The 15,788-nt window shown below is 41.2% G+C and overlaps 2 protein-coding genes across 2 annotated transcripts; one reads left to right on the plus strand and one right to left on the minus strand.

Annotated features, from left to right (window-relative positions):
• Positions 1-495: 495 nt before the first annotated feature.
• Positions 496-3,639, minus strand: LOC114794430 (actin-related protein 2/3 complex subunit 1A-A). Its single transcript, XM_028986967.1, has 10 exons — positions 3,483-3,639; positions 2,986-3,066; positions 2,640-2,744; positions 2,174-2,396; positions 1,957-2,064; positions 1,614-1,820; positions 1,452-1,527; positions 955-1,148; positions 754-851; positions 496-667 (listed from the first exon to the last, which is right to left on the minus strand). The coding sequence occupies exons 2-9, from the start codon at positions 3,047-3,049 to the stop codon at positions 755-757; spliced, it is 1,074 nt and encodes a 357-aa protein (XP_028842800.1). The 5' UTR covers positions 3,050-3,066; positions 3,483-3,639; the 3' UTR covers positions 496-667; position 754.
• A 475-nt stretch (positions 3,640-4,114) lies between these two features.
• Positions 4,115-12,011, plus strand: prkar1aa (protein kinase, cAMP-dependent, regulatory, type I, alpha (tissue specific extinguisher 1) a). Its single transcript, XM_028987631.1, has 11 exons — positions 4,115-4,246; positions 4,784-4,971; positions 5,063-5,230; positions 5,354-5,445; positions 5,534-5,595; positions 6,289-6,335; positions 6,428-6,586; positions 6,671-6,731; positions 7,124-7,245; positions 7,331-7,412; positions 8,743-12,011. Exons 2-11 carry the CDS (start codon positions 4,798-4,800, stop codon positions 8,913-8,915), a joined length of 1,140 nt encoding a protein of 379 aa, XP_028843464.1. The 5' UTR covers positions 4,115-4,246; positions 4,784-4,797; the 3' UTR covers positions 8,916-12,011.
• Positions 12,012-15,788: the final 3,777 nt, after the last annotated feature.

Genomic DNA, 15,788 nt, shown 5'->3' on the forward strand with positions numbered 1-15,788 from the left:
TGTAGAAATAATTTAGCTGGGTTTTCTCGAGACTGAGGTTTGTGGATAGATTTCGTTCCAACAGTTGCAATGGGCGGGGTTCAAGCACGCCTGCGGTCACAGATGTAGATGTGTGATAACGTCTAAGGTGCTGTGATTATGTGCGATGTAGCGAATTTTACAAGAGATGTATGTTTTAATGTCTATCTAAATATTATCATTGCTTTGGATTATTAAATTCTCTAGTATATTTTACGAATTCATGAGATAAATTTATATTTGCACACAAAAAAGCACATAAGCCAATACACTGGGATCATGGGTCCAAAGGGCAATTTTGTTATTGCAGAGAAGAGGGCTGTGAGTGAAATTGCTTAAAATTGCTGCCTTAAAGTGTCAGTGAGGTTGACCTTCAAGTTCAAGTGCCCACTGGTTACCATAGGTAACCTACAGGTGAGATTACATTTTGTTCTACCACATAAATCCAAATTCTGTAAACATTTTAGGAAATGTATACATAGTTGGTGCAGGTTTATTTTATTATTCAGAAAAAAATGCCACATGAGCTCACACACATAACCATGTCTTATCTTATAATGTATGCAAGGCATTAAAAAAATCCCTGAACAATCAATGTCCATCTTATGTTCCACAAAGCTTCATAGGTCATTTTATGGTCACTTTATTTCTGCAGATAAAGAAAATCATACAATTAGTGTACAACACAGCATAACATGACATGTGCTATTTACATACATTACCATAGCAACATACTTTATACTTTAAAAGTCCAAACTACCATTGCACCATCCAGACCGACACTGCTGTACTTCTCTACGTTAGTTTTTGGTCCCTCAACAATGCACAGCTGACTTCAAGAGGGAAAAAGGAAAGACTATCAATATGTTATGATAATGATAAATGTTATGTCATGAAAAATATTTATATAATTTATTGGAAATATGCTGTGCTTACGTGATGCTGTTCTGGTGCAGTGTCTCCATTTCATTATGATCTTCCTCAGTTGTGGCTTTTTTGTCCAGGTTGCGAAAGTGTTGCATGGCTGACATGCTGCCCTTGGAGGATTGCTTGGGGACATCTAACTTCTTCACAAACCCAAGTGCTTCTGGGCCTATGTATGAGAACTGGTATGGGCAGCAGTCATGGCCCTGTGACAAACAGAATGTTCCAAAACTGATTTCCATTAATGGCATAATGCCTATTATTAGTATGTCTTTTTAGCATTATATTTACAGCATATATCAGACACCCTTATCCAGAGCAATTTACAATCAGTAGTTACATGGACAGCAATTTAGGGTTAAGTGTCTTGCCCAGGGACATAATAGTGGAAGGTGGGGTTTGATCTTCTGGTTCATAAGCAAGTGTTACGCACTAGGCTACTACCACTCCATTCAAATATTCAAAGTACATGACCAAAGCCCGCATCCACACACTGAATAATTCCTTACCGCAGCCACAATGTCATTCTCAGTCACATATATCACACTCATCAAGGGTAGATTGTCCGTAGTCAAGTGGGTGACCCTACAATACATATTTTATCACCTTGTCACAGTTAGCCACTAACACTTTCAATCATTAGAGGAAATATAAATACAAGAGTTACACACTGTTTTCCCCGAGGACCATCAGCCACGCTGATGCTGCTATTGTGGCTCACCCAGGCCAGGGTGTCCCCTGAAGGGGAGAAGGACACACTGTGGACCCACCCCCCACACTCTTTGTGCTCAAACAGGACCTCCCCAAAGGGCATCTTGGATCCCCAAGGTGTCGGTCCAGGCTTCTCTTCAATGTCTTTAATATAGGCTGAAAAAACCCTGGGGCATAGATGAGAGGGGCATCATATTAGAAGGTGAAAATGCAGAGATCACTAAAGGGGATTAAAAAAAGATGTCTGAGCTGGAGTAACGAAGATTAATAGGAGATGATCTGTGCACTTTTGCAGCTTATTACCTGCAATGTAGATCAGCTGATCCAGCGGCCAAGAGGACGTTGTTAGGATGCCAGTCCAGGCTGAGTACAGTGGAGCAGATGCCTTTCTTAATGTGCTTACTAAGCCACCTGTGCGCTCACCAAAGAAGGATAAGGCAAATTTTTTAAACGTTAACACTTCACATGATGAGAAATGTCAAATGTGAACTGCAGGAAAACTGCATGCTCATTCTCTCACCAGTCATTTTCTTTCTCAAAGTAGCATACAGAGATAAGTTTCGCCCCACTCCCCAGGGCAAACTTATTTTCCATGGGTGACCACTTGACACACGTAGCAGCTCTATTGATTCGAACCAGAACCAGGGTGGGTTTCCAGACCCCATCCTTCAGTGTCCACACATAGGCATTCCTGTCTGAGGCACATGTCACAATGCGGTTGGTCTCTGGTGCCCAGTCAACACCTATAAAACAAAAGAACAATGAATATAGTATATAGGGATATTCATAACATAAACATAATCTTACATTGTGTATGTCATTATATTAAAGCATATAAACATTAGAAGAATACAGGTCCACCAATGTCATTATCAATTTTTTGTAACTAGAGAAGAGCGCTATTCATACATATTTATGCATTTGAACTCACAACAGGTAAAGCATTTTCATAGGTAGTTTCGACAACTCTGTGGAGCCCAGCCTACCTGTGATTCGTCCACTGTGTTCAGTAAGCTCATGAATTTTATTCCACTCCTTTCCTGACTTTTGGTAAATATGTACCACATTGCTGTTGGGGCTTATGGCAATTTCTGCAAAAACAAAAATAATTTTCAGATTAAATCAGATGTATAATTCAAAGTCTTACGCTTCCCTCATGCAACGAGACAAAGAAATGGACTCCTTAGCTTTTATAATAATCTGATCCCCCCTACATCCCACAGAAGAGTTTAATGGACAACTATTACCAGGAGGAAACACAACTGCAGACTGTAACATGAGGAGCCAGGAGATAATTGATGTTAAAATGCAGAATGATGTTTTTGCCCTTACGGGTTCGATCTTTGTTCCAGGCGTGACAGGACAGGGGCTCCAATCCAAAGGTGTAGATGGACATGTTTCAACAAAGATGGCCTGGAATGCACCAGAGAGGAATGTCTTTTTTCAATAATGGCTTTAAATCTGTATGAAAAGCAAGAGAGCCGAAAATATCTTCCTACTATTATCACTATATAAACTATATATAACTATATAAACGGTCACATTATTATAGACATATTGTGATTTAAGTCAAACCACTGAGATATTTTACATTATGCTGTTGGTATTTATCTTTTTGTAGTATATCTTGCAACAGGGTGGTTCCACTCGTACTTCCCTGTCTGTAATTGTGGCTATGCTCACAAGCATATCTTTATCTAAATACATTCACCTGCATGGAACAAGCCGCTCCATTAACACAAACTCACCACGTTGAACATGTAAAGCCTGAGAAAAAGAAAATATAGCCGCATTCCATTGATTGTGAAATTAAAAAAGTTGGCCCTCACCTTTCTAAGGGATGAAGGAGTTGCTGGCTTTAATCCCTCAGGTCTGGGACCTGCTGGAGGACTCTGTTCGTGGACTCTGGGCAGTCTACACGAATGAGTGTCTCTGGGGCAGAGCCTTGGACGAAAGCAGCAGAGGTGGGAGGGAGGGAGATGGAGTTTAACAGAGGGTGTGTCAGTGTTTGCAGGAACTGAGAACACACTATAGGTTTACACCATAATGGGGTCTGTCTCTTTGAAGACCCATATCTGTGTATGGGGGAGAAATCACTTAACAATCATTTGGTTGCACATATGTTTTATCAGCTATTAATCATCATCTAGTTGTTGTAGCTTATAAACTGTGTGTATGTACCTGGGTGAGTTATAAATCAATGTGCAAAATGTATTATGTACATGACTATAACAGTAAACTTGAAATAGTCAGCACTAGTTATTATACGGAATAGAACACGAATAATAAGAAGTGTTGGGTTAAAAGTAAAATAAAACGTTAGCAAACTGTCTAACTAGTGAAAGGTGGGACTACCGTTTGGTAAACGTTCTGTCTACGTTACAAAAATAAGACGTGGCGCTTTAAGGTCGTCAGTGGTTACAGATGTGCCAGATCGAGGCCCATTGACGTCACTCTCGGTCTGTGATTGGCCCGAGCCATTTCCGGTGGGGCATCCGTCCAGAGGACTGGAGGACTATACATAATTGTTGAGTGGCGAAAAGTATTTACATTACTTACGAAAAAAACAACAACTGCAGTTCAGTCGACCAAGGTAACGATTAATGCAGCACTGTTATTTTTATCGGTCTATATTTTAGTGAGCGGGGATACGTTTTGCCGGTTGTTATGATGTAAGTTAGCCTTCGCTAGCTAGACTTTCAAGATGGCGCTATAAAGCGCAGCGCAGTCCGAAAAAAAAAACAACGCTCCTCCTATGTAAACATATTCCCCGTTCTCCCGACTGTCACCCAACTGTGCGTTGGGTACTTTGTTCGTCTGAACCGAATTTGTTGTTTTGACAGGTTGGTTCCGCACCGAATCAGACCCAGTTCTGCGCCCCGTAGGCCCGTCCAAAATTAAATTCGTCCGATCCGTAGCGTAAATGTTTGCGTGTATTGTAATATTTATTGTACATGGTGACGTCTCAGTTAATGGTGGTGATAGGTATTTGACGTTATAGATATTTTGATGTATCTGTATTGGCAGGGCTGACATCTCTCACGCACTGACCGTGAGACCAGTGTTTTTTCATTGCTTGGACGGCCATAGATGATAATGACAGGATGTTGCATTTCCCACCCGCCCACAGGTCAGAAGGTCACAATGGCGTCAGGCAGCTCAAGCAGCGAGGAGGAGAGGAGTTTGCGAGAGTGTGAGCAGTACGTGCAGAAGCACAACATCCAGCAGCTGTTGAAGGACTGCATCGTGCAGCTGTGCACCGCCAGGCCCGACCGACCCTTGGCTTTTCTGCGAGAGTACTTTGACAGGCTGGAGAAGGTCAGTTTTTAAATGTGTGTGTGTATGTGTATATCTATCTTTTCCGGCTTATTTTTTTAACCTTCATCATACTGTGCACCTTGTTCTCCAGGAGGAGGCCAAACAGATGCTGAGTCAGCAGAAGTCCAGCTCTCGCTCAGACTCTCGTGAAGATGAGATCTCCCCACTAATGAACCCTGTGGTTAAAGGGCTACAGCGCCGCGGAGCCATCAGTGCCGAGGTCTACACTGAAGAGGACGCTGCCTCCTATGTCAGAAAGGTGTGTGTTATGTTATGTGTTTGTCCCCCTCTACCTTTTTGAAAGCTATTATTAATCTAAAACGTTTGTGTCATACAGAGATAATTTCAGTGCTTTTTGTGTGTATGTATGTGTATATTTTAGGTCATTCCAAAAGACTACAAAACCATGGCAGCCCTAGCTAAAGCAATTGAAAAGAATGTTCTCTTTGCCCATCTGGATGACAATGAACGAAGGTTAGACATGTTGGTTCCATACTGTGTTGTGTTTTTTGTAGTTGCAGGTGTGTTTGAAGATTTACCTTTTTTTCTTCTTCTTAAACAGTGACATATTTGATGCCATGTTCTCTGTCACCTACATTGCTGGGGAGACTGTCATTCAACAAGGTTTGGATGCTGTTTATTTTACATCAGTTGGCCAGGCAGTGGGTGGGATGTATTAAGCAGCAAGTAAACATTTTGTTGTTGAAGTTGATTTGCTGGAATTGTAACGATATGGGAAAAATATGACTAGAATCAGAATGTGACTGCTTAATCATAGCATCTCCAAAACTGCATTTGAAAGGTGGTAGAAGCCTAGTTGGTAACACACTTGCCTATGAGCCAGAGGACCCAGGTTCAAACCCCCTTTATTAGCATTGTGTCCCTGAGCAAGACACTTAACCCTGAGTGCCTCCAGGGGGACTGTCCCTGTAACTAATGATTAAGTCTCTCTGGATAAGGGCATCTGATAAATGACTTAAATGTAAAAGCATTTCTTGTGTGATGCACCCACTCTGCAGTGGTCTGGCCCTCCCAATAGTGGTCCAAGAAGAAACTTTGTGTACAGCCTACCTAAGTGTTGTACCTTGCCCTGTCACACTGGAAAAACCTAATTTGATCCATCGAGGCACCACCGTGGAACTTATAGTATCTGCTACTTAAGGCTTGGTGGCATACCACAATAAACTTTGAGAGGTCTACTGGAGTCCATAGGATAAGGATTCAAATGGATGATCTATTCATAACGTAATGACTGATTGTTTTTTTTTTGTATTTGAACATGTTATGACATGAAGAGTTCTCTCTATGTTTTGGCAGGTAATGAGGGTGATAACTTCTATGTTATTGACCAAGGAGAAATGGATGTGAGTTTTGCCTTTTCACAACATAGATCATGGTTTGTTTCTGTTTTCTGGCATCAGTGCATTTTTGCTCATGGGGACTGTGCTGTGTTCAGGTCTATGTGAACAATGAATGGGTCACCAGCATCGGAGAAGGGGGCAGCTTTGGTGAGCTGGCCTTGATCTATGGCACCCCTAGAGCTGCAACTGTGAGAGCCAAGACAAATGTGAAGCTGTGGGGCATCGACCGAGACAGCTACAGGAGAATATTGATGGTAATGACAGTATGGTTTTGATAACTTAAAATTATATATGTAAATAATTTTGATGCTAATGTTTTAATTGGTTGGTTTCTATAGGGTAGCACTTTGAGAAAGAGAAAGATGTATGAAGAATTCCTCAGCAAGGTGTCCATTTTAGGTGGGTTTCACAAAAATAGGTGTTTAAAATAAGGTGGCAGTTTCCTGACTGTTGGCAACTATTTTTTTGTATTTAACCATTTAAAATATACACAAATCTCTGTGTGAGATTTAAAATAATTGGACATTTGAATTTGTTTTGCAGCTATTTAATGTACATTCAAAAATTAAGGTTTTACACCCTTGAGAACCCCCATAATGTTTGAAGCTCTGTTTCCCATTCATTGATTAAGACTATTTCTAGACTAAAAGCATTTTTGGAGGGAGAACCATCATTGAAGTTACCTTTTGGTCTAGGACTAGGCTTAATCCATAAATGTGAATATGACCCTGTAAAGCTGTTGTAACCCATATAATTGAGCGTTATCTGACTTGAGGTGCTAATCTGTGTAGAATCACTTGACAAGTGGGAGAGGCTGACTGTGGCAGATGCCCTTGAGACGGTTCAGTTTGAGGATGGCCAGAAGATAGTGGTGCAGGGAGAACCAGGAGATGAATTCTTCATCATCCTTGAGGTAGGATGAGTATGTTTAGAATAAGAGAGAAAATGTGGCCAATAAAGGCTAGCCTGGTAATTTGGATTGTATGTGGTTTTTACAGGGATCAGCTGCAGTCTTACAGAGAAGGTCAGAAAATGAAGAGTTTGTGGAGGTGGGAAGGCTTGGACCCTCAGACTATTTTGGTGAGTCTTTGTGACAACCTAGTTAGTTCTTTGAACTTCATATTAGGTATATGAAGTATTCTTTATGGAAGTTCTATATAAACTACTCAAAAAATAAAGGGAACACAAAAATAAGACATCTGAATGAATGAAATAATGTTATTAAATACTTTGTTCTTTACATAGTTGCATTTGCCGACAACAAAATTACTCAAAAACTATCAATGGTAATCAAGTTAACCCATGGAGGTCTGGATTTGGAATCACGCTCAAAATTACAGGCTGATCCAACTTTGATAAATGTCCTTAAAACAAGTCAAAATGAGGCTCAGTGGTGTGTGTGGCCTCCATGTGCCTGTATGACCTCCCTACAAAGCCTGGACCTGCTCCTGATGTGGGATCTCCTCCCAGACCTGGACCAAAGCATCTGCCAACTCCTGGACAGTCTGTGGTGAAACATAGTGGATGGAGTGAGACATGGTGTCCCAGATCTGCTCAATTGGATTCATTGGCACACTCCAGCCACATGAAGTCTAGCATTGTCTTGCATTAGGAGCAACCCAGGGCCAACCGCACCAGAATATGGTCTGAGGGTGGCAATCAGGCTACCTCTGGCGAGTAAATGGAGGGCTGTGTGGCCCCCCAAAGAAATGCCTCCACACACCATTACTGACCCACTGCCAAACCGGTCATGCTGGAGGATGTTGCAGGCAGCAGAACATTCTCCACGGCGTCTCCGGACACGGCATAGGATCTAAGAAGTGGAATTTATCCCCTTATGTCGTCATAAGGGCAAAGGTTACCTCCCACTTCTCATGCTTTGTCTGCCCAGAGTTTTTTCCACCCATTCCCTAAAAAAGTAGCTGACCGACCAACAATCATGACTTCCAAAAGTGAGAAGCACTGCAGTTGCTCTAGGATTAGATTTACAAATGTATTTTTTTGTAGCGTCTTGCAAGACTTTGACTGAACCAGTGGGTTAATTTTTCTGGAAAAACACTGACACAACTTCCCGTCTTTTTGTGGTTGGGGAATGGTGTTGATGACATCATTTCTGCGAATGCCCCCTCAACTTCTATAGGCTCCTCCTCATCCCGCCCTCTCCTCCTCATAAGCTTTTAAAGCTAGACACACCGAAACGCCACGTCCTGGGGAAATTTTATGGTGGGACTGGATAAAAGTGCCTGTAATTGTGCACCTCGACTGAATTTTGGAAAGAGTCTTCAGATGCAGTATTAGGGGACCACTAAGACCTATACAAGCAATATAATCAATATTTCTAAAGCAATATTATCAAAATTTATACTGTATTATAATTGAATTCCCTTTTTTTCCTCTCCTCTCTTCTTAGGCGAAATTGCACTGTTAATGAACCGCCCTCGTGCTGCCACTGTAGTCGCCCGTGGTCCCCTGAAATGTGTGAAATTGGATCGTCCCCGTTTCGAACGGGTGCTCGGCCCCTGCTCCGACATCCTGAAGAGAAACATCCAGCAGTACAACAGCTTTGTGTCTCTGTCTGTCTGAATGTGCTCATCTCCAAAACCCCATCATCTGTCCTTCCTTTCCTATTTACTGTCCCTTTACCACTGGGTCCACCGATGCAAATTTGCTTTATTTTCTTACTTTACCTCTTATTGTTTTCCAACACCTTGGTGCCCACTCACTTCCTGTTTGTCTTGTTTCTATTTCCTTGCCCAATCGCTTTCATGTAGGAGTACGTTAGAACTGTCTGTGTAACGAATCTTTAAAAGCCAGTCCATTTTTGCTGATTATGATCGCTTTTAACGTGCTTCTCTGTGTGTCAGCAGTAAATGAGAAGCTTTGCTCCAAATTATTTTACTTAAATTATTTTACCCTTCAGTGGAGTCTTGGTGGAACATAAGAGTTCCTCAGAATTTTTAATCTGACCTTGGACTGAACCTTTAGAAATTTGACTTGTCTTGTTAGTCTTTTTCACATGTGGTTTTTATTTGTTTTAATACTGTAGGTAAGCCAAATTCAAGTCCCTGTCTTGTTACTGTATTTAATTCTTTCTATAACTGTGTGTTGAAAGGGTACTGAAGTCAAATGAACCATTCGGAATCCTGGTGTTTTTTGCTCTTTTATTTGTATAGTTGCACATATAAAGCATATATAAAATCAAATATATATATATATATAATATTATATATATATGGGGCAGTGGTTGGTTTTGCGGATAAGGAAAAACCTGTAATCGGAATGTTGCCAGTTCGAATCCCGAACTGCCAAGGTGCCACTGAGCAAAGTACCGTCCCCACACACTGCTCCCCGGGGGCCTGTCATGGCTGCCCTTCTCCTTCAGGGGATGGGTTAAATGCAGAGACCACATTTCACTGTGTGCGTCACATGTGACAACTAATCTCTTTCATATATATATACGCATAAAAACTAATATATATATATAAAAGTTTTTATGCACCTACTGTGTGTCCTTTGTGGTCCGAGCATTTCAGTGAGGGTTTTTTATTTTCTCCCCCTCCCCCTGTAGTGCCTAAATTGTCACTATCCAGTGTGTAAACCACATTCTTCTGTATAATGTTGATCTGTCCACTCTTTAGGTAGTGCCAAATGTTTAATAACAGTCTATATGCATCCACAAAAGGGAGACTTATGTTGCCAATGGGGGTAGCGCTGAATTAATTTCTTTTTTTTGCAGAAGGAGCAAAAGCTTTTATTTTTTGCCGTAAAAACAGTTCGTTGCATCACCTGTTTAAATGGGGTGTTTAGGACCTTGTTGATCACTCCTGTTCTTTCGGTGACCGTAATTTTTCTTTTTCACTCAGCCTTCTATATAACCTCTGCATGTTTTATTTTATGTCATAATCCCCTCTTTCCCAAATCTGAATGAACATGGTTGAATGGAGGAGCTGTCTGTTCGATAGAGCATTTTAGTCTTAATTTAATTTAAGTACATTTTGCTGTTGGTCTTGGAGGTTGGACTAGTGATGGACGGTGATGGACATGTCTATTATATGTATGACATATGCAATGATTAATGCTAAGACATTTTGAAATGCTTGTTAAGCTCAAGGAAGTATCAATTTTCTGTGGTGTAATTTTTGTTTAGGTGCCCAGTGCCATATTTTGTAAAGAATGTTGCCACCTGAACATACACTGTGTAGTTTGAAATGCTTGTTCTTTACAGGGTGCTCTTGAACAGTGTTCTGCCTCCATTATTGCTGAGTAGTCAGTAAAGAAACAAACAAGTGTTGTGACACTTCACTGTGTGATGCCATTCTGATAGGAAATGTATGTTAAGTTACGAGTGTTTTGTCAAAATTATGCTGATCCCTTGTTCTCAATTTCCACCTCCTGATTTTCATGATCATATTATCAATTCTAGTTAGTCACAGTGAGTACCAGTTCTTTGCTGTATTCTAGACCTGAGGTTCTCAGTCCAGAATCTAAATTGTTGTTAGGTCCTCACCAGGACATGATGGTGAAGACTAGCAAGTTTACTCCATTGCAAGAATACACCAGATCATAACTTTTGAATCACCCATAGATCTTGTGTGTTTTGTCATGGAAACACAAATGCCTCACACACCTCTGTAATCAATGTGCTGTTACTTGAGAACTTTGGTTCTAGACTTTACAGAATGAATATTTCCAGCATATTTCAGTCTATTCCAATTGTACTATTGATTTGGGATTGGTCAATTATTAATTTAGTTTTTTAGTCAACAAATGTATCATCACATGTAAGATTATATTGTATTGTCTTTCACAGCAAAAGGTTTATTTTGATGAGCAGTTCTCAAGTACGATTGGATTGTTATATTAGGATTAGCCTTGAAGTGGGCCACTTATTTTATAGAAATATTGTATTTATGTTTTTCACTGAAATGCCAAGGGTAATATGTTTGCTGCCTTGGTGGGGGATTTGGATCCTGCTTTGGATAACTAGTTTTAGATATTGCTGTCTTATTGATTATTTGGGTTAATACAATTCTAGTTGACTTTTTGTTACCTAAAGGATATTACAAGAGAGTGTTGATGAAAAGTCAGTGAGAGGTGTATGAAGGTCTTGTCATGATTTCTGAGTGATCAGTGTTGTCTGTCTAAGGACATTTTCAGTGGATATGTGCTTAAATAATTTAGTCTGCTGAAGGAACACTGCTGAAGGAAAACTATGCTGAAAGCGAATTGGTGGTTCTATTAACCTGCAAACATTTACAATAGCAAATGTATCTCCCTTTTGTGTGTGTTATATATATTGCATTTCATTCCCCTTTTTGTATTCTTTTATGTTTGCTGTGATGTCAGTTTGTCTCCAAACTTTAAATTAATCTTCATTTATAGCTTTGTTGTTGTGTGAAATATTAATATGTATGTACAAAAGAAATTGACATAGTTTGCCTTAGCTATTGTAATCAGGGTTTTGAGACTCCTGCTTCCCTCTCCATCTCTCAGCTTTCACGTTTGTAAAGCCTGCAGTTGTGAGTGCTGCCGGCCATCAGAGGACCATTTTTCTATTATTCTTATCCTATGACGGTAAAAAGTTTGATTTTACTGGACATGCTGAAGTTATCCTTTTGGTATAGATCCTTTATGGCAGGTCAAGCAATAAAAATAAGGTTAATAAAATATTAAAAAATTTGTGTGTATGTTTATTTTGCTTTGTGCCTATGTATTTAAGGCTGTATTACAGGAAGTTGCTGCAGTATAGGTAGACATTTTCAGGATCAGACTGGGATTAGTTCAGAAGAACTAATCAATGTTCTGACTGAAGTAAAATTTAAGAATTTTTAAGTGTAAAAGCCCCTCAAAATAATGTTTGCGTCTAAACACTAAAAACACAAGCAGCACTTTGCTGTTTTTCCCACTTTAAACAACTCAATCTTTTAGAACTGACATAGATATCAAATATGAGTCATTTTTGTGGTTTTTAACATAACAACAAATAATTAATCAATAATTTTTTTAAATAAAAAAATTCAAAACTACAAAAATTCAAAGGAGAACGGGATGAACACTATTATTAGATTGATTTTGATGTGTTGTTTATTTTTTATGGTTATTTAAGGTGATTGTTATGAGGCCTTGTCCAGGCTAAATGCCTATTACCATGTGATTTAAAAATCATACATTAAAACACAAGATAAATGATAAAATGAACATTGAATGATGAATAGTCATACTGTACGTGTCTGATTATAATGGTTCTTATGCTACATTTTCTGTGTCTTAAGAACGAATGCACAGCCAGCCTTTAGCTAGCTTAGCTGAAAACAGTTTTTCCTTGGAAGATAGAGGGTGCATCCGCAGGAGGACAAGAGTCCCTGCAGATAAGGTCACCTGTCTCTGGTGCTTATCATACTGCCTTTTCTGTGAAGCTTGTCTTCTCTGTATGTTTCTTTTCGCCAGCTCATACCAAGACCTTAGCTTCCTTTGTAGCTAATTTTCTTGCTGTCTTGGGTTCTCTGGTTCTCCACATGGCCCCACCTCTAGTTCTCGATCCAGTGGCCATTTTGGCTCTCTATCTAAGTTGAGTGTGGCCGGACTTATCCAGTACTGTCCTGCACTGCAGTTTGCAGAGCAAAAGCGAATTTTGGTTCCAAGAGGTATGATCTTCTTCCACATAGGCTTTAAGGGCAAACTTCAGGTTCCTATTTGTTCTTTCAGCTTAATTTGACTGTGGGTGGCAAGGTGTGATATGTTTGCCTGTAATGCCCCAAGCCTAGCAAATCCCCCACCAATGATTTCCTTCGTTGTGCCCCTGCACAATACAAAAGGTTCTACCCTGCGGGTGAACTGTTCCACTACCTCACGCATTGTGGTGTTCCCTCTTTTGCTTTTAGAGAATGGTCCAACCAAGTCTTATCGCCGCCATTGACCAAGGCTCGCTCAGGATTCATGTTAAAGGGTCTTTTGTTACACAGGGCAGGCTTTGACATACATGGAGACATCCTTGGACATTATAGTCCAGAAATATCCTCCAATTCTGGACTTTGTCTTTCTCCACCCCAAGTGCCCTGCATATGTGGAATCATGGAAATAAGACATCTTTCCACATCTTCCTGCAGTCCCTCTGGGATGACAACTCTCAATGATTGTTTCCCTTGTTCTTGCTCATCCACCTTGCAAAGTAATTGCTGATACATGCCGAACTTCCTAAGCAAAGCTGGATTACCCACAATCTGGCCCTCCTCCCCTTTATAGGGCTTTAAGTAACTCCCCACACTCTCTATCCTGCCGTTGTGCCAACACAAGCTTCTCTCTAGTGAATGGCAGCTCATCACACCCTTCCATGGCCATTAAAATCATCTTAGGTTGAAAGTGAAGTGATTGTGATAGTGTTACATCCCGTGGTCATGTGATGTGCTGTCTGTGTTCTCTGTCTTGTTTGTGTTATCCTTTTTGTGGGAGGAGCCTGTAATTTACAGAACTCCTCCCATACCTGACTCTGATTTGCGCTCCTGTCGGAGCGAGGCCGTTAAAGATGGCATGAGTCTGCTGTGATGGGAGAAGGGAGATGGGGGGAAATACGTCAGACAGATGCCCTGTTCAGACTAGTCTACCTTGTGCTTTTTTTGTGGCCTGACTACTTTGTTGTCTTGTGTCAAGGCTTGAATTGTACTTTTTCAATTTATTAAAACGTGGGGACGGTGCTTTGCTCAGTGGTGGATCGGGGTTTGAACCGGCAAACTTCTGATTTCGGGGACGCTTCCTTAACCACTAGACCACCACTGTCCCGTTCTGAATGGGCCTCCATTTCCCAGGTCATCTACTCTGTCTTCTGGAAGCGGATGTCGGGAGAGAGCATCTGCTGCCTGGTTCAGATCCAGGTTGTATCCTTGCAGCTGTAGATACCTTCTTGCAAGCTTGCTGTTGCTGTCTCTTATTTGGTGTAGCCAACACAGAGCTCTGTTGTCAGTTATGAGTACAAATGGTTGGCCTTCCAGGTAGGTTCGGAATTGTTTTGTTGCCCAGATCACAGCCAAATATTCTCTTTCTGTGGCATGATATCGTCGTTGGGTGTTGCTTAGTGGTGAGCTGGCATAGCTAATTACAGCCTTAGCTCCATTATGTTCCTGAAACAACACCGCTCAGATGCCAACTTCACTGGCATCAGTTTGAAGATGAAACGTGCTTGCAAAACCAGGCTCCTTCACACAAGGCTCTCTTCAGACCTTGAAAAGCCTTTTTTATTTCTACTGACCAACCCCATTGACTTTTTCCTTTTTAGCTTGGTAAGTGGTTCATACAGAACCACTGCCGTTTTCTCAAAAAAGTTACCATACCAGGCGCACACATTCCCAGAAACTGTTGCACATTGCCAAATTCTTTGGTTGGGGGAAGCTCTTGATGGCTTCCAGTTTACTGGGGTCAGGGCTGATACCTTCCACTGACACCATGTGGCCAAGGTAATGCAATTTATTGGATTTGTCTTACCTGCACGTCAGACCATGGTCTGCTAGCCTTTGGAGAACTGTCTCCGGATCCTTAAGGTGCTGCTACAGGCACGGTGAATAAACAATCATGTCATCCACATAAACAAAGCAGATGTTCTCCACCAGCCGACTCGTAACTTCATTCATGAGTCGTTGAAAGGATGCTGGTGCCCCCTTGAGGCCAAATGGCATCACACAAAACTGGTGCCGACCTCCTGCTGTGATGAAAGCAAAAACTGCTTTGATCTGCTGGCTCCATCTCAATTTGCCAATAACCTGATTTCATATCAAGGGCGGTGAGCACCATAAAACCCATCTGATATGTCTCTAATTTTGGGTAAGGGGTAAGCATCATCCTGGGTTACAGCATTAAAAGTCTATAATCCACACAAAATCTGTTCTCGCCTCTCTTTATATCCACAATGACCACAGGGGCTTCCCAGGGGGAATCTATGACTCCTGCCTGCTCATTTCCTCAATCTGCTCTCCAATAAAGGTTTTCTTTGCTGGAGTATACGAGTACGCCCTTTGTCGGCAGGGTGTAGCTTCCCCCGTTAAGATTTGATGGTTAACTGTTCTTGTTCGACCAGCCTTCCCAGTAAAGACATTGTCAAATTTCGCTAGACGCCCTGGAAGCTGGTGGTTGCTCTCCCCACTAGTTCCTTCCTCCTGACCAGTATTGGCAATGTTTGCCGCATATAGCAGGTGGTTTCTTCTACCTCCTTCCATCTCCGCCATTCATTCTCCAATGGTTAGGACCTGAATCACTTCACCATCTCTGTATTTCATAGTGTTCCTGCCAAGTTCCATTACAACATCCAAGGCTCTCATAGAGTCCACTCCTAAAACAACTTCAACAATTAATCCAGGAATTATAAGCAGCTCTTGCCAGACTTGGTTGCCTACCTTAAGTGATGCTCTCACCACTCCATTAGCTTTAACATTACTTTCTGAAGTGACTGTAATACTACCGTCCCCGTCA

Source organism: Denticeps clupeoides, chromosome 7, assembly GCF_900700375.1.
Source record: "Denticeps clupeoides chromosome 7, fDenClu1.1, whole genome shotgun sequence".
In the NCBI taxonomy this organism is placed as follows: domain Eukaryota; kingdom Metazoa; phylum Chordata; class Actinopteri; order Clupeiformes; family Denticipitidae; genus Denticeps; species Denticeps clupeoides.

Coding starts and splice junctions, on each gene's coding strand:
- prkar1aa (XM_028987631.1), top strand. CDS start 4,798: ATGGCGTCAGGCAGCTCAAGCAGCGAGGAGGAGAGGAGTTTGCGAGAG. Junction 5,446..5,533: donor CTGGATGACAATGAACGAAG/GTTAGACATGTT, acceptor CTTCTTAAACAG/TGACATATTTGATGCCATGT. Junction 6,732..7,123: donor CAGCAAGGTGTCCATTTTAG/GTGGGTTTCACA, acceptor TAATCTGTGTAG/AATCACTTGACAAGTGGGAG.
- LOC114794430 (XM_028986967.1), bottom strand. CDS start 3,049: ATGTCCATCTACACCTTTGGATTGGAGCCCCTGTCCTGTCACGCCTGG. Junction 2,397..2,639: donor ACACAGTGGACGAATCACAG/GTAGGCTGGGCT, acceptor TTTGTTTTATAG/GTGTTGACTGGGCACCAGAG. Junction 2,065..2,173: donor TTTGAGAAAGAAAATGACTG/GTGAGAGAATGA, acceptor GTGAGCGCACAG/GTGGCTTAGTAAGCACATTA.